Here is a 23,521-nt window from a genome sequence, read left to right as displayed (position 1 = left end):
CAGGTGTTTTGGACTGAGAGAGCGCAATTTTCTCGAGGAAGCGGAGCCCTCGCTGCCCCCACCAGACGCCCCTGCCGTTTTAGGCTCCCAAGAGGCGCCGGTCCGACTCTGTTCCTTGCCCAACCGTCTCCTTCGTGGACACAATTCCCTGCACCCTCCGTGCCTGATACCACCTTGCCCCTGCAGATGTTTTTGGGCTGAGAGGGTGCCATTTGCTCGAGGAAGAGGAGCCCTCGTTGCCACCACCAGACGCCCCTGTTCTTTCAGGCTCCCCAGGGGGGCTGGTCCGACTCCGTTCCTTGCCTTGTCCAACCATCTCCTTCGTAGACACGACTCTCTCAACCCTCTGTGTCTGATACCACCTTGCCCCCGCAGATGTTTTTGGGCTGAGAGAACACCATTTGTTCGAGGAAGCGGAGCCCTCGTTGCCACACCAGACACCCCTGCCTGTATTTGAACAGAAAACTATTTGTTATCCACCCAATGCAGACATGAGGCATACTGTGGACACTTGTAGGCTGTGTCCCAAAAGCATTGCCTCGTGGATAGGTACCTTCCCTCATACATAAATGCCTTTGTCAGCTGAGTGAATAATTGACCACCCTGTCATCTCAGGGAAATCTTGGTTGGTGCAATCGCTACCTGTCCGTATGGATCATCTCCCCCAAGGAATGCCTCCCGGAAAACCCTTTCGAGTGGCTCCTGAAAACCAACCAGCCTATTATCCCTCGACCTTCCTCATAACTACTAAGTACTCCCATATCTAAACAACTTCAGGCCATGCTACAGCCTTCTGCCGAATTGCATTCTGGTATTTGTAGTCTCGTTATCCAGAAGTGGGGCTTATTTGTATCCATACAACCTATACTATTAGCCATAATTTTATTATCCACCCGCCATGTTTCCGCTAATCTTTCAGTAATTGTGCCTCTTAAAAGAATGTTAAATCCCGTGGCACGCTATCCTGCCCTAAAGACGTAGAAACCCACTTTAAGAAACCTATACTCGGTCCAGATGCACCCTAACATTTTTCTTGGATGTTGCATAAAAATCCAGACACGCGAGTTCCGCACGTTGCTGTGCTATGGCAAGTGTACTTAACTATTCACCTCCCGCGGGAGGGACCAGTGACTCACTACGCGCAGCAGTGCCCCCCCCCCACGCAACAGTACCCGGGGCTGTCCCCCCAATTGCCTGGCCATATGCCCCCCTGCCGTAAAGTCAAGCCGATCAACCCAGGAGATATACCCACACCCATCTCTCAAACCCAACAGTTGTGGGCTGTGTATACGCCTAAGGGATACGCCAGGCACAATCCCCTGGCCATGCACCCTTCTTGCACCTGCTACCATCGATGGCTAGTAAATACCCCAATATTCCATGGCCTTGTGCGTACACCTGTTACCAACAATGTACAGTAATACCACGGGCAACCATATCCCGTGGCCATGCACTTACACCATGTTTGCACCTACTAACATCAATAGTCAGAAAATCCCTATTCGTAGCAAGTATTCCCTATTATTCGTGTGGACATTACTGGAAACCAACTCTGATTACTTTTGTTTTTTGGAAAAACCAATCCCATGCCTGTGTAATGAAAGAAAATGTCTTCACTGCAAAGCCGCCATTTTTCCATTTCCAAAACAATAGAGAGCACCTTGACCAATGCGTAGCAGCTGCATGCAATCCGCCTTACTTAGAAATGCACATGGCAAATGCCTAAACGCATTCTGGGACTTAGTCTTGCAGGTATACAGGGCATTAAACCCCGGCCAGGGGCATGACTGCGTCTGGCATAAATTAATTTACCGAATAAAAGCCAATCTGATACCAATCCTGTGCCCAACTACCATTCCCATAATGCACCAAAATGGGCTCAAAACCTTAAACGCAAACTCTAAACACGGCCACTGACCCCATTTCATTTCAGCCCGCAAGTATTGCAGCAGTTCTTTAAAGCTGTGCCCGTACCTGGACCTCACTTGTAAAGGCACAACATTGCCACACCAACCTTAGGGGTTATCCGTTCCTTATGCAATCACGGCCTCCAACCATACCAGCGAACACTGCGCCTATACCATACTGTGCATTGCCCATTGACCCTAAGCGAACCCTCGTAAGTGAAAAGCTCGCCCCGTTTCGTCCCAAATGCACATCACACCTGCTTATACCGCTGTAAGTAGCGAACTGACCAGTTATATTACAACCCCAATATCTTTGTTGATCCCCTGAGCTACAGAAACATGGGGGGAGAGGCCAGCCCTAAACGCAAAATCGCGCCTTAAAAACACTAGCGTACCGGTGCGTTACAACTGGCCTATCATAAAATTCCCCCGCACTTTGCTATTACGTCCCTGCTATACTTCTTAGCCCACATTTGTGCCCATGTCGCACCATCATGCAACTCAATCCTACCATCTTGCCTTGTGGTGCTCCGACACCCGACACCAGAGTCCAGCCATAATGCTTAATAACAACATTTTGTCCCCGCTGCCTCGTGATGCACCCCCTAACGTTGGAAAGAGGCATGCCATAATCCTTGCAGCGCAACTGGGTGCTACCTGCCTCGTGGCGCTCCCACACATAATGTAAGGCGTCATTCAATACTGTTTATAGTGCCCTTTTGTAGTCCCTGCCCAGAGGCCTCCCCCATCCCTTGGGAAGAGTCGTATCTGCTTGTCCCGCCGTTGCAAACGTCAGATCTTTCCTTTTCGTACCGACAGTTTAAATAGTTCCCAAGGAGGCGTTTGACAGTAACATGTGTCGTAAATTGTGCAATTTAATGACTACCGTACAGTAACTGGTCAAAACTGCTAGGCGCACAGTGAAGTAACACACCATAGTAGCTTCTACGCATTGTCACTTTCGTGACGCCCCTCCCGTGCCTGCAATACTAAACCAGTTGACCACAACTACTACTGCCCGCACAACCGCAATGGAAGAATTCATGCCCGCCTTTCTAGAACCTCTTAATAATTGTGTATGAACTATGTTAGGTTACTCATACCTTGTTTAATACCCAGGGGCTTCTATGCGCGGAACGAACCTGGAGTGCTTTGTACCGTCATGCTCCCAAGGTGAGCACGTTACCCCTTGAGCTATCCTCCTCCTTATAAAGTAAGAATGCCGCCTTAAAACCAAATTGCCCCGAACCACCGCCGGTTTAAGAGAACAGTTTCTTATCCATTAGGCCACCGGGACCACTCGTGTGTGACAACCCACCCAGTGCTGTGTTAACAGAAACCACCCGCCTGATCTGCGTGTTGCGGACAACCTCAGCTCGCAACTCCAACTTTCCTAAAATGTGTCACCTGGGTGGGCATTAGATCGGTACCCACGTCCGACCCCTAAGGTGCCATATGTAATTTACTCCGCAAGTTCTGCTGCAGCGCTTATTAATGTGCGAAATCGGACCACTACTCCCACAATTATTCCTTAGTTGTATACTCCTACTTAGTTCCACAACGATTGCCCTAACGCAGCTTCGCCCGACTGAGCTGTTGGACTGGACACCCTGCATCAAAAGCACCTAAAACCTTAAACCCCTGTGGCAATTCCCATAAGATCGACCGCCGACCAGCTCCCTTATTGTCGTTTAATACGAGCGCGTACCCCGAGGGGACAGACACCCCGGAGTGACGTAGACCCAGCGCGGAGATGTCATGACCCAAAACCAAGCCCGAGTAACATTTAGGTTTGCTGTGTTGCAGCACAAAAAATCAATCGGGCTCGCCGCCACACGACCCCACTAGGACCCACCTAATAAAGAGGCCATCCAAACCGCTGACGCTGCACCTGGAAACATAACAACGGGTAACTCGAGTAATGAGGGCAGCCTGCTTCTGCTCTATGTGCCCGCGAAGAAAACAATAATTTGGCACTTATATAGCGCTACGAACCCTCAGGTATCTGAGCGCTTCTTATTACCCATGGTGTGTGGTGCTCATTTATCGACCTCGGAAGGATGAAAGGCTGAGTTTGGCCCCGCCGGGATTCGAACCTGCGTTAGCAGACTCTGCACCGATGTCAAAGCGAGCGTTCTACTCGCTGTGCCACTTGAAACAGATACTTTACGACGCGTTTCTTCTCGAGTGTATGTTGCCATTGCCAAACGTTTCTAAAATTCCAGCCCTTTTCCACTGAACACAGGAACACTTTTTTGATTTATCTCAGTAGCACAGGGGTTATGAACTGAGGAGACCGATCGTCACGGAATTAACCCCATATGCGCCCGCCGCCGCTTCAAAAGCGCTAAAACTTAAACCCCTGCAGCAACCCACCTAACCTCGATCGCCGACCCGTTCCCTTACTCTCCTATTAATACGGAGAGCGCACCCAGCTACTTCTGAAGCGACAACAGCGCATATATGGCGCTATATCCACCCCGCTCCTTACCCGACGCATACTCCTAGCTGGAACACCATCCACTCCTTCACTGGAAATCTCCTTGCTGGAACACCATCCACTCCTTCACTGGAAATCGCCCCAACATCGCCACTCTTCGTCTTTCTGGGTCGAAAAAAGCACTCCTGCAGCCACAGCATCGCGGGATCACAGACTCACAAACAGCAACCGAAAACGAAGTCCTCCACTTTTGGCGGGCGCCCAGCTGCTGGAAGAGCTGCAAGTGCCCCTGCGCCGGGCGCCCGCCGCTTTTATGTCCCAAGCCCCGCCTCCTTCCTTTGTTGCCCTTCGCTGGCTTTCCCGGGCTCTTGTCGCCCTCTCCTCTGGCTCCTTTGCCGCCCTCTCCCCTGCCCCTGGGGGGGAGGGGCGAGAGAGCGTCCAGGAGGAAGGCCCCTGCCCCGGTTATCGGGGTGCCTCCTCCACTTGCTGCGCTCTCCGTTCGTCACCTTCAGAATGACTCCACAAATGGTGAGACAGGTGCCCACCTGTTGGCAGAGTAATCGAATCAGAACAATTCCGAGGAAAGAGAGGCTATTATGCTGATCAAGCTCAGCCTTTAAAGATTGGTTTACAGGTAATATCAAAGAAAGATGCTCTTGAGCTGTAAATCCATGTATTCCTGGTTTGTAATGTATAAGCAGTAATTCTGCTCTGGCCTCGGCTACGGAACACCTTTGGTCTCCTCCTTCTCCGGATCGACCTGCGTCGATTTGTCTTCAGTTTGTCACTGTGGGATTCATGCTGGAATCACTGATAATGTGCTCTCTGAATCCTGTGACACGGACGCTTCAGCCTGACCATGAGGCTGGAGCAGGGGCGCCGAGTACGGGGGGCTGCGGGGCCTGCCACCCCGCCCCCCCAGGAAATGCAGTCGGGACTGAGCCCCCCGCCCCCCCACCAGAGAGAAGAGACGCAGTATGGATGGCCCTTTGTTCCATCCATACTGTCTCTCTCTCTGGTTGCCCGGGTAAAAGCCGGGGGGAAAAGATGTTTAGAAATTGTGGGACAGATGCAAAGCAAGAGGCTTTTGCTTTGCACCTGTCCCTCCATTTCTAAAAATCGTTTTGGGTTTGGTGTATTTGTACATCTGTGCACCCCTCTTGACAAGAGGGGTGAACAGATGTAGAGGTACACCCAACCCAGAAGGATTTTTAGAAATGGAGGTACAGATGCAAAGCGAGGGAGGGGGCAGGGAGAGGGCAAATGAGACCGTTTGCATGTCTCTGAGTGTGCACGTGGTGAGGGTGAATGCTATTGGCGGGGAGCAGAGGCGTATGAGCCAGCACTTTCTAGTAGAGCTGCCATATTTGAAATGGGGCAATGCTAGTGCTCCTCAGTTAGCTGGCTATACTCTTGATGGGATAGTACTGCTGTAACAGGGCTTCTATAATTGTTCAATCTACTCAGCAGTAATACTATGCTTTTGTTGAGGCACTGCTAGTTCATCTTAGTGGGGCTGGTATACTTTTGATGGAACAACATCAGCACTTCTCAGTTGAGCTGCTACACTCTTATTGACAAGGCACAGCACTTCTCAACAGATGTATTTCTTTTTATTTTAATTGGTTATTTATAATGTGTGTACTACCCAGAGGTTTCTAAGCGCGGACTGAGGGAGCGAACCTGTGTTGCGTGAACCGAGGGAGCGAACCTGTGTTGCGTGAACCTAGGGAGCGAACCTGTATTGCGCGGACCGAGGGAGCGAACCTGTATTGCGCAGACCGAGGGAGCGAACCTGTGTTGCGCGGACCGAGGGAGTGAACCTGTGTTGTGTGGACCGAGGGATCAAACCTGTGTTGCTCTGTGTCGTCTTGCTTCCAAGGCGAGCACGTTGCCCCTGAGCTATCCTTCCGATACTCTAAAGATCTGAAGTACATTTAATGATACAGAACCAGAACTATTGAGCAGGTATGTCATCATCAGTATATCTCAACACTGTCGTGGTTATACAAGAGCTCATATTTAAAGGGATGGAGTTACTCAGAATGTAGCAGCACTATTCACTAACCCAAAGTTCTTAAGCATAGTTAATGTGAAAATACTACACTTCTCACCGTTGGGCCAGTACTGCCACTTCTCACAGAGGCTTCTACACCTTTTATGGGGCAGCACTGATCAGCCTACTGCTGCCATGCTCAGAATTGTCATTTCCCAGCAGGACTGCTGTCCATAAGCTGCCGCTCAAGATGTTGGGAGCCGTGATGGGGCAAGGGATAGAAGGCTTGAGTCTGTAGGATAGCAGATTCAGCAGCGTCTTAAAACCTGCTCACTCCTTCTGGAGGGGCCATGGGGCAAAATTAGCCTGATCCCACATAGAGGGGGTTGTTACCCCTTTATCTCTCCTGAATGAAAGAATGAGTTCTCTCAGACACAAGTTATCACCCCTGCACACACTGAATGAACATGGTATGGATCTATAGATCGAGAAAACTGGAGTGACAATTCAGGGTGTTTAAACAGAAATATAATTGTCTTCCCAGATGGGAGACTGACTCCATTGATATACATGGGGTCACTGAGATGACCAAGAGTGAAACTGTACATTCAGTTGTAAGATTACCAGCAAAGGTTGATATTATGCTCCAAGGAGTGAGGTGCCCACTCAATATATCACACTGTTTATAGGTGTGAGACCCATCCTGAATGCTTGCCCAAAGAGCCTTGGACAGAGTTTCACACTGAAGAAGTGAGCATGTGATCTGGGGTCTGCAGCCAACACACACGCAGGGGAGTCCCATGCTCCCACTTGAGAGATGTGCACCAAATTAGTGATATTGTGGTCCAAGGTAGGAGGCACACGCACAGTCTTTGCTCTGACGTTTGACACACTCACAGGATGGGACGGCATTTCGTTCTCCCATCCTAGTTGTGTTGCTCTGCCTTTTGAGGGCTACTACAACCTGGATGATTACAGAGGGGTGGGGTAGGGGCAGTGACGGCCTACTGGAATGCAACTGAAGTCTTAAATCTCCTTCTTACTTGACTTCAATATATGCAGTACATGCTAGCCAATGTTTCCACTGTTCTGCGCTGCGCGCACCGTTGCACCAAGTTGGCGACTACATGCACATTTGCGGTCCTATAACTGCCAGTGATGTCACTTCCTGTATTTGGGCCCCCCCGCCCGGGAAATTCATAAGTCGACTCCCCTGGGCTGGAGCAGTATTCGTCATTTAGCAGAGACCCCGCAAGACGTGCCCACTGATTGGAACAAGGGGTTGAAGGGGACCATGAGGCCTACTTTTGGGACCGATTGCGGTCTGTTGGCCGTGGAGGCAGAGCGTGAGGAATAAGGAGTCACATACTTAAGTGCGACATACTGTGCATTGAGCTTTCATCTCTGCAGCCGGCAGCCAGCGAACCAAGCCAGACGGAGCCCGCAGCAGGTGAGGATGGAAGAGGGCGCAGAGTAGAGTGGTTGTGTGGGAGGCTCCTCCCAAAAGGGATTGGCAGGGGGCCGGCCAGGTCCAAAAGTCCGCCCTGGCAGGTGAAGCCTTCTCGACCCGAAATCTCGGTCTTTTGTTCCCGGCCTTCAGACATAGATCCCTTGGGACACAGGGAGATATCTCTACAGCCCAGATTCAAGGAAATACCATGCAGGGGGGCTCAATGCCCCACACTTTGAAACGTATGCCTTGGTCTCTATGTTACAACACTTCATCTATTGATAGGTGGTGCCTCTTACCCCTCACGGTTAGAGAAAATGCTATCCAGATCCTACTCTCTCAAATCGATACTACGGGTGCCGCCATTTTACCCATGGCATGAAATTAACACTGTAGTATTAACTCACTGGGCCCATCATAAATTACACCTTGAGTATTCACGCCCTCCACCTCACATATCTACTATCTTCTTACAACAAATAGAAGTGCTGCCACTTACAGCAGATCCCGGAAAATACTGTGAAGACGAAATAGAATGGACATTGTTAGACTTGAGTAATGATATGATATGATGTGGCATTTATAACGCGCCTGTAGTCAAGTGTTTTTAGGCGCGACAAGACTAGGAAGCGGAAACAAAGGGAGGACAAAATAATGATCTTACTAGGCCTTGATTCAATCAGATCGCGCAAATGCAGGGAAGGGGAGAAGTGCCAGGGGGGAGGGGAAGGGGGAAATGCTGTCAATTCACAAGAGCATCCAGCGGGTGGCTCATAAGTACAGAGAGAAGGGACTGTAGGGTTGCTGATCCAGACCCTTAAGTGTTGGGGAGCCCCGGAGGCAGTGCAAGGGCAACTGGACATGCAGAAGCCTAGGACCGAGTTCAGAGGGTGACCAGGTGACCAGTGCGTGGAGCAGTCAGGTGCATCAGCAGGGGAGAGGAAGAGAGCAAGTGGAAGTGAAAAGGAAGGTCTTGAGTTGCTTCCGACGCTGGATATGGTTCTGCTCAAGTAGAGGAGGCAGGGAGTCGGTTCCAGAGGGAGGCTCCAGCTGACGAGATAGATCTGCCCCAAACTCTCTGCTTGGAGAATTGTCTGACCTTCAGAGAGTTGGAGTTGGATGAGTGGAGAGCTCGAAAAGGAACATGTTTTGGAAGAGGAAGTTAGAGGTAGAGCGGTCCCAGGCCCCAGAAAGCCTTGTGGATGATGCAGAGGGTCTTGAACATGACCCCTACAGTCACGGGAGCCAGTGAAAAGATTCCAGAGCTGGAGTGATACGATCCCTGGGCTTGAGGCCAAGGACAAGTCTCGCAGTCCTGGTTTGAAAGCGGGTACTTACTCTCTTTCACAAACCAAGTGGGGCCTCTTTTGCAAGCACATTATTATAGCCTATTAAAGGCGAGACAGCCTCCAAGTTCCCGCTAATTTCCCTGTGAGCTGTTCACCAGCACTGTGTTACAATACATTACACTGGCAACCAGTGCTACACTGGCTGCTTCAGCTTCATATAAATCAGAAACGGGTCGGGTAAACGATAACTGTGGGACTTTGGTGGGAATCTGATTTGAATATCGATATTAAGGAAGAACAATGGACTCAAATTTGCAACCAGACCAGGCTTATATTGTAATTGGTTATGTGTAACACACTTAATACCCAGAGGTTTCCAAGCGCGGAGCGGGGGGGTCAAACCTGTGTTGCTTCCAAGATGAGCACGTTGCCCGTGAGCTACCCTCCCGAGACATCAAATCATAAAGACAGGGCTCTGCAATCTAAGCACCTACCTGAAGCCCATTACACACCACTAAACGAGCGCATGTTCGACTCCTCAATGTCACGAGCGGGTCCAAGACGCAAGCAAGATGATGCTATGCTTGCGCATCTATCTTGGACTTGGCCTAGAGTCTAGGCCACTCTAGCTGATACTGTGCAGGACAACGACCCCCACTCAATCGAGCTGGGTGCAGGAACTTGTGAGGGCTTATAACAATGGCCTACAGCACTTCACACGGGCCTACATACATAGGGACAAACCTGAAAAGGTATTCACAAGACATTGCAACTAATGAAAGATTGTTTTTAGTTTTAACAGGTCACCAAATAAGATACCCGCAGTGCGTGGATACGCATAATGACATTGTAATCGCTTGCTACTATAATGGTGCCCAATATAGCTCTGTAACTTTGGCTCATGTGTCTTCACTGGCATTAATCGATTTCAGAACCTTATGTTTTTGGATCTAAATGAACAACCGGATTTAATATGAAAAGAATTAAAGGCCTTGGCGTTGTCTTTACTCAAGGTCTTGATGTTGGGAAAGGGTCAGAGGTTTTCCAAGTAAAAGGTGATGCAATGGCTGGCATGGTTGACAAGTAGGCATTACTTATATGAGAGGACACCACCCACCATGTGCCATACACAACATTATGAATGTAATTCAAACAGCAGAATGCATCGCGATAACCAACACTGAGGCATGAAACTTGCAATTTCTCAAAGAATAGCCCATGTGAAAGTAACTATGAAATGGTTGCTAAACATAGGGCGACACTCTCCTCCACCACCCCCAACCCCCCAGTAATACTGCCAAATTGGAGCGTGAACGGTGGGTCTGCATGTCTTTTGACTCATGCAGACCCTTCGGTTATTCCCCATGTTGGTGTCCATTGGACTTCACTGGGAAAATGGAAAGTGTTCAATGCGTAGTTTGGTGGGGGGGTGGGGGGAACCATGCAAGGTTGACACTGGGGCACTGGTGGTGGAACTTCACACTGGAGGAGGAGCTGGAAGAGGCGCACACTGCTGAAGGTTGAAGCTCGGAAAAAGACAGAGGGCACTACTTAAAGCTCAGAATGAGGGCGCCACTAGAGTGAACGCGCCCCGAGTGAAATGGTGGAAGGCAATGCCAAAGACCAGGGGTTTGCAACCTTTGACTCCTCAGATGTTTCTGACCACAACTCGGGCTACAACTCCCATCAGCCCATGCCAATATAGGTGAGGGATCACAGGAGTCGTAGTTGAAAGCATCTGGAGATCCCCTAGTGGCAGCCCACTGCTATAGGTAGCTAACACTCAAGGCACAACTGGAGAAAGCACACACGGAAGGCACTGCTTGAGTAATCTCATGGTAAGGGCAGTGTGAAAGGAAGCACTGCTGGAGGACAAGGCGATACCATTGTGGGGGGGACGGGGGCGATCGCATAACACAGCTTTGAGGCATGATCACAACGAGGGCACCGCTGGAGCAAGGTCTCCCTAGTGCTTTGGCTTGGGAACTCGGTGTATGACAAAACGGGAGATGCAACAGAAGGCAGCCTTAGACCAAGCTTGTACAAAGGGCAGAACTGGAGGGCTCCGTTGGAACGGTGCAACCAAGGTAGGCTGAGGCTAGGGAGGGCAGACGGCATGCATACAGCAGGGTAGGATGCAGTTATAACCCATTAGATGACTTTATTCATTTTGGAAGAAAGAATTATTCTCCTGGGTCCAGTTTGCCCCTAGAGTCCAGGTCAATACATTATCTGGATCTTAATGTTAAGTTTCTACGCCACATCATCAAACCGGGGCGTTGGCTACGGAAGAAGTGGTGCCTGATCGGTCATCTCCACACCCACACTACCGGCAGGTTGCTGCCAACCCCTTAACAGTGAATCCGGCGCCTGACTTCCCAATGCCACCAGGACATTACTAGTCCCGGTGGCGCAGGAAGTCAGGTGCTGGATTCTGTATTTCCCATTGAGTGCCATAGGACTCTATGGGAGTGGGAGACAGGAGCGCTGGTGCCGGCACTTCCGTGACGAATCTGCCTACTGGGGCCGCTGTGCCCACCAGCGTCAGACCTGTTGGGTGCAGCGGCTCCATCAGGCAGACTCAGTGTGGCGGTCCACAAACAAGGGTGCCACCACACTTGTAATGAGGCCCCTATGTCTCCTAATATTCCCTGCCATGGAGCTCCTCTGGCACGTCTACAGACGAGATGGGGCATCAGTCCCGGGATATGCTACGTGGGTTGGACGGTTGTTAGTAAGATGCGAAGGAGAGCACAAACTCAACATATCCATTGTGATTTCCGACCCGTTGTTTCGCTATTTGTTGTTCCGTCCCCACTGTGCGATTACCTCTCTCTTTGTACCGATCCTTGCTCCGTCCCTGGATTGCCTTGCCCGTTCCTCTGTGGGTTTTGATTTCATGTGTGCAGAACTCTGATCTGCTTCAACGGACCGCGACTGCTTCTATCCCTTCCGGATTATGCCTTTGGCTTTTGGACTAATGCCCGCTTCCCCATTAGTTTCGTCATCGTGCTGTCTCGGGAGGATCGCTCAGTGGCAACGTGCTCGCCTTGGAAGCAAAACGACACAGAGCAACACAGGTTCGATCCCCGGGTCCGCGCTTAGAAACCTCTGGGTATTAAGCGTGTTATAAATAACCTATCGTATCAAGAGGTCCTTCCATGTTCTTTGATTTTGTGTCCTCATGCCGGAGTGTCGGGTTGTCTGACCCTGTCCTAAGGATTCCTCTTCGGATCTTCCAAAGATAGTGTTTCGGGTGACTGTTCCTTCAGTGCTCACTAGGGTACGCAGAAGGGGGTGCAGTATACTACGCATAACGCAACCCCTTGTTTCTTTCTTCCTCATAGATCTTCCTGTGTTCAATTCTACCCGCTTGCTCCACTGGTGGGAACCCTCCTGCGTAGTTTGACTCAGCTGGGTTCCGAATGGGGGAGACGGTAGGGAATGGTCCACAACACACAGCATGATTGGGTTGCCATAACACCCAATAACTTTTTGATATCCCTCTTCTGTTGCTCATAGCTGACCTTGGGGCAGATCCATACTAAGGCAGTGCAGGGAGCAGCAGGCACAGCTGAAGCAGACCAGGGAAGTAGCAGCGGATCCAGAGAACCGGTGAACAGAGACCGACTTCCCTGGGACAACTTACCAAGAGGTGGCAGTAAAAAAGTGGTATTGGAACCTAGTAGCTCAGGTTGTGCATCGGAAACGTAATCGAGTGGGTGTTACTCAAATACACACTACAGTAGTTAAAGAAAAATACAGCCAATTAACAAATAAGTACTTGTTGCACACCGGTCACCACATTTGCATGACGCAGACCCTTAAAATGCACAAAGAGACGAAGAACATCAACTCCTAGTAATCAGTGATCCCGTCCATTTTGCGTGTTATAGTCAAGAGGCGATGGTATGACTGGAGGAGTGATAACTAGCCGTTACTTTTCATCTCTACTTACAGGTGCTTTTAGGTGTGGACAATTTTCATGCCCGTTTGTCAGGTACCATTTTGTCAATTCTTTGACAATTTAAATATTTTTGTTAACACAAGTATTTTGTAAACATAAAACCTCAAATGCTGGCATCTTTCTATGGCCAAAGAGTTTTTTTGGTGTTTGTATCACTTGCTGGAGGGACAGGCACATTTCTTTAATTGTTCACATATTTTATGTGTATATGTATGTATGACTCTTAACAGATGGTTTAACGACTAGGGAGTTGCTATCAGTTGCTTCCTGACGATTCTTTTTTGAGGACCGGAACTGTCTGCAAAGCAATGGACTGCTTCTCCTGCCCCCATGGGCTACTCACCTGCTGTTCTGACACATTAAACAGGTTTCCTGTGGAACATCCAGCAGAACGAGGTGAAGTGTGTTTAGAATTGGACCTCATTTAGAAATGTCAGCAGTACATAAGGCATGGGAGCACCCAGGACTAAGAACTAATGATGTAGGTCTGGCATCAGTCCATCATGTGCCAAACGACCCCTTACATATAGGCACAGACCTGCCCTTTTCTCCCCCAGCTATCCTCCTCACAGAGACACCCTACACCACTCTACAACAAAGCAGGAGGTATCTTCTCACCGTTTTGGAAATGAAGATGTGTTTTCGAGGCGCTAAAGATGGGCGAGGCTCCGAGTTCAGCAGGACTTCTGGCTCCAGTTCCGTCTCATCAATTTGAGGCAGGGTCTCGTCCTCTATGCTTCCCCAGACAGAGGTTTGGCCTGTGGCGTTGCAATCCAAAGGGGAAATGGGTGAACACATTAACGGATGAATTAATGACAGAATAAACGTTGAATAACAGTGTTCATATCATACGGATTGCCTCTAGCGAGTAGTGCCTAGAAGCCCCACCTTACACCATTTCAACCAAAGAAATTGGGCCCCTTCCCTTTTAGGGGTGGCAGACAATCTCTCAGAGTACATTCCTCACTGTGAACCCCTTTTATGAAGGTAGGAGATATGTCCTCACTTTTTCATTCATTTTTATGCTATTGATAAGTTTTATGAAGCGCACTGATCCCACCGGAGTGGCTTCGTAGCGCTGCCGATTGGTGCTTATCGTGCAAATATAAGTGGTGTTGTTTACGCTTTGATAATCTGGGGCAGGTGAGGAACAGTAGAGCGACCATCTTCATTGGGACCCCAGATCTCACTCACTTGATCTTCTGCAGGGAGAGACAGCACATTGTTAAAAGTCATTAAATATTAGTTTGGAGTAACTAGGGTGATCAGAAGGTAAGTGTGGAGGGGAACGGTAAAAAACCATTTCAATTCAATTGGCCAAGAAAAGAGTTTTAGAGAAGCAAAACTCAAATTAAAGATTGGATCTGGGGCCCAACCACGTGCAAAAGAACACCCAGATTGTGTGGTAGTTTGGCGGGTGACATCAAGGGTGTAAGTATGTGCGTGTGAGAGACAGAGCGAGTGGACTGTGAACGTCACACAGGTCTGAACGTTTTAAAGCTGAGCTGATGGAACCTAACTCCAAGGCATAGATAGAGCAGGCGATGAACAGAGTTCGATTTTTACCTAAAGTCAGGCAGATGTGGGAAGTGCCACGAATGCACCAAAGAAGCTCTACCCGCTTCCAATAACCCCAGCACAGTCTGGATTACAGTCCAAGTGCTCTCTCAGGTTCAGCAGCATAGACTCGGCCATGAGGTGTGCCTCTCTCGCTCTCTGTTTCAAGCACCGCCCTCCTCTCGCACACACTCCCCCCTCCCCGCTCTCTCACACACGCACTCTGCTCCTACTCTCTCTCACACACAATCTGCCACCTTCTCTCTCATACACACAAACTGCCCTTTTATCTCGCTCACACATACAAACTCTGCCCATTTTTCTCACACACACTTGCTGCTCCCTTCCCTCACACTGTGCCCACTATCTCTCTTGCTCTGCCCCTCTTTCTTGGTCCATCTCTCTCCCCGACACTCTCAGAGTCCCAACACAGTCTCTCATTCCTGTGGTTTAAGTCCCTCTATCCGGGGGAGAGGGTGGGATAACACGTTTAAAAGCTGGCCGAGAGTTGGGCCATGAACCTATCGGGTTGCCAACCCCCTCCCACCCTTCCCTCTGAGCCCAGGAGTCTGAACCGCTATTACGCCTTCCTTTGGCCCAAGAGATGCATCGCGCACCCCACTCCAGAGGATATATATTTTTTTTTTATGCATTTGTATAGCGCTCATACAGCCCTTAGGCATCGTGGCGCTGTTACTTGTGTGTGGATTAGTTACAGAGAAGAACAAGTTACTCTCTTACCTGGTAACGTTCTTTCGATGGGATGGTCCGACGACGTATTCCATATCTATGACAGTAATCGCCACAGCTGTGCTGCTTCGGAAAATCTTCGGCGTCTGCATCCTGCGTCGATACGCCGCCCTCGAGGACCTCCTCCGACGGCCGACGTCACTGGATGTTATAAGTAGGACGCACGATGCCCGTAGCCTCATTTGTAGTTTTTTCCCAGAACGTGTGGCACCAGTCTTCTGCCAGTCTGACACACAAAGCCTTGTGGAAACGTAAGCTGCAATCACATAAGAAATTCTGTGGCAGGGAAGGCAGGGAGGGAGCGATATGGAATACGTCGTCGGACCATCCCATCGAAAGAACGTTACCAGGTAAGAGAGTAACTTGTTCTTCGAGGGGATTGGGTCCTACGACGTATTCCATATCTAGGACAGACTCCCAAAGCAGTACCAATGCAAGGAGGTGGGAAAACAATTTAGAAAACAGAAATTTAGAATGCCCAATCAAATTGAGGAGTAAAGGACCACCTTGCCAAAGGCCAGATCCTGCCCACGGATGGAATCGAGGGAGTAGTGACGTACAAAAGTATGTACCGAAGCCCAGGTGGCTGCATCACAGATGTTACAAATAGGAACACCCCTGTGTAGGGCAGTAGAGGCAGCCATATGCCTGGTAGAATGGGCCTGCAAGCCTACCGGTGGGTCCTTACCCGCCAAGCGGTAACACTCAGAAATAGCCAGAATAATCCAGCGAGACAAAGTCTGCTTAGTCACAGCTTGTCCCAAACGCTTTCCAGCTTAACCAATGAAGAGTTGATCGTCCACTCTGACCCGGGACATGTGAGAAATATAAAAGCTTAAAGCTCTCCTAGGATCAAGCCTATGGAGCCCCTCCTCTTCCTTACCAGGACGTGGAGGAGGATAAAACGCCGGAAGAACAACCTTCTGGCCTAAATGAAATTCCGACACCACCTTCGGAAGAAAGGAAGGACGAACTCTAAGGACAACCCTGTCCTTATGAAACACAGTGAAGGGTGGCTTAACTGAAAGTGCCTGTAACTCACTCACTCTGCGAGCGGAAGTGACCGCAACCAAAAATACAGTTTTAAGAGTTAACAGTCTCAAAGGGCATGAATGCAAAGGCTCAAACGGAGCACCCATCAGAAACTTGAGAACAAGGTTCAAATCCCAACCGGGCACCTAGAAAGGTGACGGAAGGAACACAGTGAGCCCTTTCAGAAACTGAGAAATTAAAGGAATTTTAAAATAGGAACACTCTTCAGATGAGCGCTTAAATATTGAAGGCGCCGCCAGGTAACCTTTAACGGTACCCACTTGCAAGCCCCTGTGGGCCAAAGAAAGCAAAAAAGACAGAAACATGGGAATGTCACATGCAAAAGGATCCACATTCTTAACCCTGCACCAGACGCCAACGGTACAGGGACTTTGTTGCTGGACGTCTGGCCGAGAGCAACACCGCCATCACATCTTCAGGGAGGTCACACTCCTTATACCTCAACCTTTCAGAAACCAAGCGTGAAGGTTGAGGGATCTGACCTCTGGATGGAGAACGGGACGCCCCTTCCGTGAGAGCAGATCATCTCGGTAGGGAAAACGATGTGGAGGGCAGATGGACAAGTCGAGAAGGTCCGGGTACCACGTCCTCCGGGCCCACGCTGGAGCAATGAGGATCATCCGGAAACCGAACCTCTGTAACCTCCGCAGTACTTGCGGGATGACGGGGACTGGAGGAAATGTGTACAGCAGTAGGAATGACCACTCCACCACGAACGCGTCTCCTAAGGCTCTTTTTGGAGGAAATTCCCATGAGCAGAACCTCTCGCACTTCCGGTTGACACTGGAGGCGGAGAGATCCACTTGAGGGGTCCCCCAAAGGGCGAAGATCTCCAGGAGAATCTCCTGAGCCAACTCCCACTCGTGAGAGATCGCGCTCTGCCTGCTCAGAGCATCCACTGTCTCGTTTTCTTCTCGGCCTGATGAACTGCAGAGATCAAAACTTCCTGCTGGATTGCCCAGAACAAGAGCTGCATCGCCTCCCTGCACAGAGGAAGTGACCCTGCCCCACCCTTTTTGTTGAGGTGGTGCATGGCCACCGTGTTGTCCGTCAGGATCAGGACATTCTTCCCTCGCACAATCGGCAGAAAAGCCTTCAGGACTAGCCTGACGGCCCTCAGCTCCAACAGATTTATATGGAGTTTGGACTACGACGGAGACCAACGACTGTGGACTGTCAACTCATTGGCATGAGCTCCCCATTCCGTGAGGGATGAGTCCGTCACGATCGTCGGCCAGGGCAGCCAAAATGGAGCCCCCTTCATCAGATTGTCTTCGACAGCCCACCACAGAAGGTCCTGGGCGACCGAGGACGGCACCTGAACAGGGTCCGACAACCTGCCGGAGGACAGACCACTGGAGCTTGAGTGCCCATTGCAAAGATCTCATCCGCAACCTGGCCTCCGTCACCAGAAGACTGCAGGATCCCATGAGGCCGAGCAATCTCAAGAACTCGAATGCCGGGAGACTTTGGGCAAGCTGAAACTTGTGCACCATCTGCTGAATGTGACGAGCCCTCACCTGGGGAGGAAAACACTGCCCCAGGGACGTGTCGAGCACAGCTCCGATGTACTGGAGCCTCTGAGTTGGTGTCAAATGGGACGTCTTTAAGTTGAGGGAGAAGCCCAGCTTGTGGAGGGAGTGGCAGGTGACTGACAGATGATCCAGGACTTGCTCGGGAGAGCGCGCCCTTATGAACCAATCGTCCAGGTAGGGGTAGACGTGAATTCCCCCTTTCCTGAGGTGCGCTGCCACCACTACCATGAGCTTGGTGAAGACCCTCGGGGCAGAGGTCAATCTGAACGGCAGGACCCGAAACTGAAAGTGCGAGTCGCCAACCGCGAACCTCAGGTACTTCTTGTGCTTTAGATGTATCGGCACATGAAAATAAGCGTCCTTAAGGTCGAGAGACACCAATCAGTCCTGAAGTTGAAGGGCCTGGAGGACTTGAGAGAGAGTAACCATCTTGAACTTGTCCTTCCTAAGGAGTTTGTTCAAACCGCGCAAGTCCATGATGGGTCTCAATCCCCCGTCTTTCTTGGAAATAAAAAAATAAGGGGAATACCATCCCTTGTTCCTCTCCGCTACAGGCACCAGTTCTATGGTGCCTTTCTCCAGCAGGGATTGAATTTCCTGCGCAAGGAGCGGATCCGGACTCTTCAAAGAGAGATTCCCCGGTGGATTGTCTTGAGGCCTCTGCCGGAAAGGAAGACAGTAGCCATGGGCTATGATCTCCAGAACCCACACATCTGAAGTAATGGCGCACCACTCTGCAAGATGCTGCGCCAGCCTTCCCCCAACCAGCGAACCATGGGACATGGCCTAATGACTGAGCTGAAGCGGCTGCAGCGTTGCCTGAGGGCAAAGAGGCAACAGCCCGAGCGGCCTTGGCACCTCAAGTACCTTGTTTTCCACCTCTGGCACTCCTACGGTGGCCCCTTTGACTGGCAGCTCCTCTCGCTTTACCAAAGGATGAAGTTGAAGGGCCTGGAGGACGAGAGAGTAACCATCTTGAACTTGTCCTTCCTGAGAAGTTTGTTCAAACCGCGCAAGTCCATGATGGGTCTCAATCCCCCGTCTTTCTTGGAAATCAAAAAATAAGGGGAATACCATCCCTTGTTCCTCTCTGCTACAGGCACCAGTTCTATGGTGCCTTTCTCCAGCAGGGATTGAATTTCCTGCGCAAGGAGCGGATCCGGACTCTTCAAAGAGAGATTCCCCGGTGGATTGTCTTGAGGCCTCTGCCGGAAAGGAAGACAGTAGCCGTGGGTTATGATCTCCAGAACTCACACATCTGAAGTAATGGCGCACCACTCTGCAAGATGCTGCGCCAGCCTTCCCCCAACCGGCGAACCATGGGACATGGCCTCATGACTGAGCTGAAGCGGCTGCAGCGTTGCCTGAGGGCAAAGAGGCAAGAGCCCGAGCGGCCCTGGCACCTCGAGTACCTTGTTTTCCACCTCTGGCACTCCTACAGTGGCCCCTTTGACTGGCAGCTCCTCTCGCTTTACCAAAGAATGAGTAATTACGAAAGGAACCTCCCCTCCATTGCTGTCCCCGAGGACGAAAAGGCGGGGGTTGGCGAACTGCAGCGCCCAACGACTTTGCTGCAGCTTTTGAGGTCTGCAACCACTCAAGGCTCTCGTCAGCCTTGCTGCCAAAAAGATGTTCCCCGTGAAATGGCATGTTGAGGAGCCGGGCCTGCACATCAGGAGCAAACCCCGACTTCCGCAACCACGCAAACCTGCGTAGTAAGGTGCCTGCTGCCATGGACCGGCTGACGCAATCTGCCATGTCCAACCCCGACTGAACGGCCTCACACGACATCCTTGCCATCCTGAACCATGGCAAGGAAACCATCCCGTTTGTCCCCTTCGGGAATATGTTCAGCCGCTAAGGAAACACAGTTCCACAGAGTGTGCATGAAACGCGACAAGGCACATACGGAGTTGGCTGCCTGAAGCGCCATCCCCCTGAAGAAAATACTTTCTTCGTCCAGCCGTCAAAGTGCTTGTCATCCCTATCAGGAGGGATGATAGGATACGACGCCTGCTTTGCCGGGGCCGTAGCCGCCTGCACCACCAAACTCTCCGGAGTGGGGTGCTTGGTCAAGTAGCAGAGGTCACTACTGGCTGGGCGGTATTTTCACGGCAAAGACTTGCCCACTGCCGGGAGACTCTCCGGAGCAGTCCAAGCCGCTGCCACCCTCCTCTGTAGAGCCATATGGAATGGCAGTACCGGGTCAGTTGGTGGACCTTGGTCGAGGATATCCGTAAGGTCATCCTGAAGAAAATCCCTTGGGGGAGCAGACCACCTCAGTGACCCTGGACATAAGGCGCCGGTACGAGGAGTCGGCATGAGTGCCAGGCTCAGGCCTACAAAACTCCACCTCCGGAGAGCTGTCCAGCCCACTGGCATCGTGCAGGAACTGCCGCAGGTCCTCAATTTGGCTATGGCCCCGAGAGAATCTCGTCTGGCACCGTATCAGGAACCATGCCATCATCAGAGCCCTCCTCCACCTCTGAAATAAACTCAAGATGGCGGTAAGAAGGCACAGAATGTGGAACAAAGCCATGCTTGACCTTGGCCAGAGCCTTTTTAGGGGGTTCCACTGAGCCCTGGGGTACCCTCGTCAAAACAGCCTCGAAAGGCGTTGAGTGAATCGGCGTCAACGCTGAACGAGGCGCCGACAGCATCGATGGCGTCGACACAGGCCTCGTGGCCGGAGCCCCGAGCGTGTCCCTCGACAGCCTGGGTGCCGATGGCGTTGACAACTTCTTCGGAGGCGGGTCCTCGAAAGAGTCCGTCAACGACCTCGACGCCACCGGCGTCGACGTCTTCCTCGAAGACACCACATGTACACACGATCTCGAGCGTGTCGCGGACCGGGACCTGGACCTGGACTGGGCATGACGAGAATGATTCCCCTTGTCCGAGCGGGACCTCTCCCGCGAATCGTGCCGACCACCCGAGCCCGAAGGCGTGCGAGATGTGTCTCTCGACCGACCATGACCGACCCCACTCTGAGGCACGGACGGACCATTGCCCTGCGATTTGAGAATCGCTAACATTTTGTTCCCGAAGGAAGCCCATTCCTCCGGTGTCGCATGCTTGGTTGGATAAGCGACCCGCCGACAGGCGGAGTACTCGGATGAGGACGGGGAAGGCGACCGATGACGGCGCTTCCGGGAGTGCCTTGAAGAGGCAGAGGAGTGGCGGGACCAACTCCGGGACCGAGACCCACTGGACTTCCGACGACGACGCGGAGTGTCACCCCTCAAATCGGCCGTCGAAAGCCCTGCAGACCTCGACTTCCGTGGCTTGGACACCTTAACAACCGACAACTTCTTCTTGCGCTCCCGCAAGGCTTTGGATGTGAGCGACTGGCAGTCGACACAGTCATCCGTGTCATGGGCCTCCCCGAGGCACCAGAGGCAGGCGTTGTTCGAGTCAGTCACCGACATCTTGGACCCACAGTCCCCGCACTTCTTAAAGCCCGGACGCGGGGTGGAAGACGAGGTAGACATCTTCACAAAGAATATACTTCACAATACGAACAGGTTCAAAGATCTGAGAAAGAACAGAACTCCAAAGAGTCGAGGCGTGTCGAGATCTCCGAAGCGAACACGTTCGCCGAAAAAATGGAACTAAGGCTACGGGCGTCGTGCGTCCTACTTATAATATACAGTGACGTCGGCCGTCGGAGGAGGTCCTTGAGGGCGGTGTATCAACGTCATCGAAGCAGGATGCAGACGCCAAAGATTTTCCGAAGCAGCACAGCTGTGGCGATTACTGTCATAGATATGGAATACGTCGGAGGACCCAATCCCCTCGAAAATAACATTTGCATATTAGTAGTATAAATAACATACATTTGAAACATTCTAATCTTGCAGGCATATTTAGCTTCACACAGCAATGGATGCGTGTGCCACCGAAAAGCTGAGCCCAGCAGTGAACTCTAGGGGTTGTGGTTGGAGCTTGTAGGAACTGTGAATCGCTGCGCTAGGTGTTTAGTCTGTGTTGTTGCTTGTTTTGTAGTAAACTGGTTATGTGCTGCTGCCTGTGTGTGGGTTTCCAAACGGACAGAGCTTCTGCAGTCCAAGTTTTAAGTATATGTTTTTTGCTGGGATTGGAACACTCCTGTACGTTGGCGCAGGATCAGGTAGTGAGTGACCTGTTCTCAAATGACAATATGTTAAGTTCTTCTTCAATAAGATTCGTACACCTTATCGCAGGGACATCATTTCACCAAAATGCCAGGGGTAGCAGAAGTAACATCACACGACCCTTGACCCCTGATGACATCTCAGTAAGTGATGTCATTTGACCCCCACCCCGAAGTGATATCGCGGGAAGCGATGGAACACAACCTTTCACCCGTTGACAAAACAGTAAGTGGCATCACATAGCATTGTACACTACGAATAATATGGTTAGGATATCACTATAATGTAATGTGCATTTCATACAAGAATGGATCGCCATATGTATCGTTAAAATCAGTGTGTGCAGGTCCATATTTTCAAAATGACTGAATGCAAGCAGACGTCCATGACCAAATGATAATGATGTGTTATTATATAGCACTTACGCTTAAGCGCTTTATATAGAAAAAATATACACCCAATATCACCTAACCTGTGTTGGTACTCATTTATCGACCTCAGAAGGGTGAAAGGCTGGGTTGAGGCGTTTAAGAACAGACTAAATCAGTGACTCCCCCCCCCCCTGAGGTGTGCCTGAAATAAACCTTTAATGAGTCTAGCAATTATTATATAGAATTCCAGAAAGACACATCATTTGGTATTCCTATGCTTTCTTATTTAGGATCACTGCTGAAAGTGTTAGACTTGTGGCACTCCTGTTCTTATTTTTCTTCTTCTTTTTGAGGGGCCTGAACAACAAAGCCAGTCACTCCGGAAGTAAAGAGCCACATGGTGCTGGCCACAGCCCAGGAGCTTGCATTACAAATGCGCCCCCCCCCCCTAAGAGGTTGCAAGGGAGACCACTGAGTGCGCAAGGGAGACCTCAGAGGAGAGGTTGCAGTTGCGACCTCTGGCGACCCCTAAATGACGTCCCTGCCTTATTGGTTTTGAGAAAATATTAGGTCTTATTGCGTCAGTTGTTCACACACGTTTGTTGGTTGTCATTTGTATGCCATACATCCTGCTGTGTACGTTGTTTCAATGCAAATCATAAAGCTCCATGCTTTCGAGTTTTAAGTGCCGACACGTGTTTCAGTCGTTGGTTTTTCTCAAGCAGTTGATTTTGTTCAGATATCTAGCTAAACCTAGCAGATCACCACGGGACCGTCACAGGATTCAGAAACCCAACCGGGAATGGATGCTATCCAGCAGACCATTTACCAACCCATATCAGAGACCCACAGGTATATCTGAACAAAATCAAATGCCTAGAGAAAAACCATCGGTTGAAACATGTGTCAGCACTTAAAAAAATCACAAGCATGGAGCTTTATGATTTGCATTGAAACAACATACACACCAGGACGTATGTCATACAAATGACAACCAATGCTAACCAACAAACGTGTATGAACAACTGACGCAATAAAGCCTAATACTTTCTCAAAACCGATAAGGTGTACAA

At 50.5% G+C, this 23,521-nt stretch overlaps 1 protein-coding gene across 1 annotated transcript in view; it reads right to left on the bottom strand.

The window, feature by feature from the left end:
- The window catches only part of LOC138487500 (uncharacterized), a 664,822-nt gene that overhangs the window by 107,832 nt on the left and 533,469 nt on the right, over positions 1–23,521 (bottom strand). Inside the window, exon 11 of the mRNA XM_069614007.1 lies at positions 13,668–13,807. Coding sequence (XP_069470108.1) covers positions 13,668–13,807 — 140 coding nt within the window. The remainder of the gene's footprint in view (positions 1–13,667; positions 13,808–23,521) is intronic.

This window comes from Ambystoma mexicanum, chromosome 9, assembly GCF_040938575.1.
Source record: "Ambystoma mexicanum isolate Mex_15411 chromosome 9, UKY_AmexF1_1, whole genome shotgun sequence".
Lineage (NCBI taxonomy): Eukaryota > Metazoa > Chordata > Amphibia > Caudata > Ambystomatidae > Ambystoma > Ambystoma mexicanum.
The sequence above is the reverse complement of the archived record's forward strand: the minus strand, read 5'-3'. Positions and strand labels throughout refer to the sequence as shown.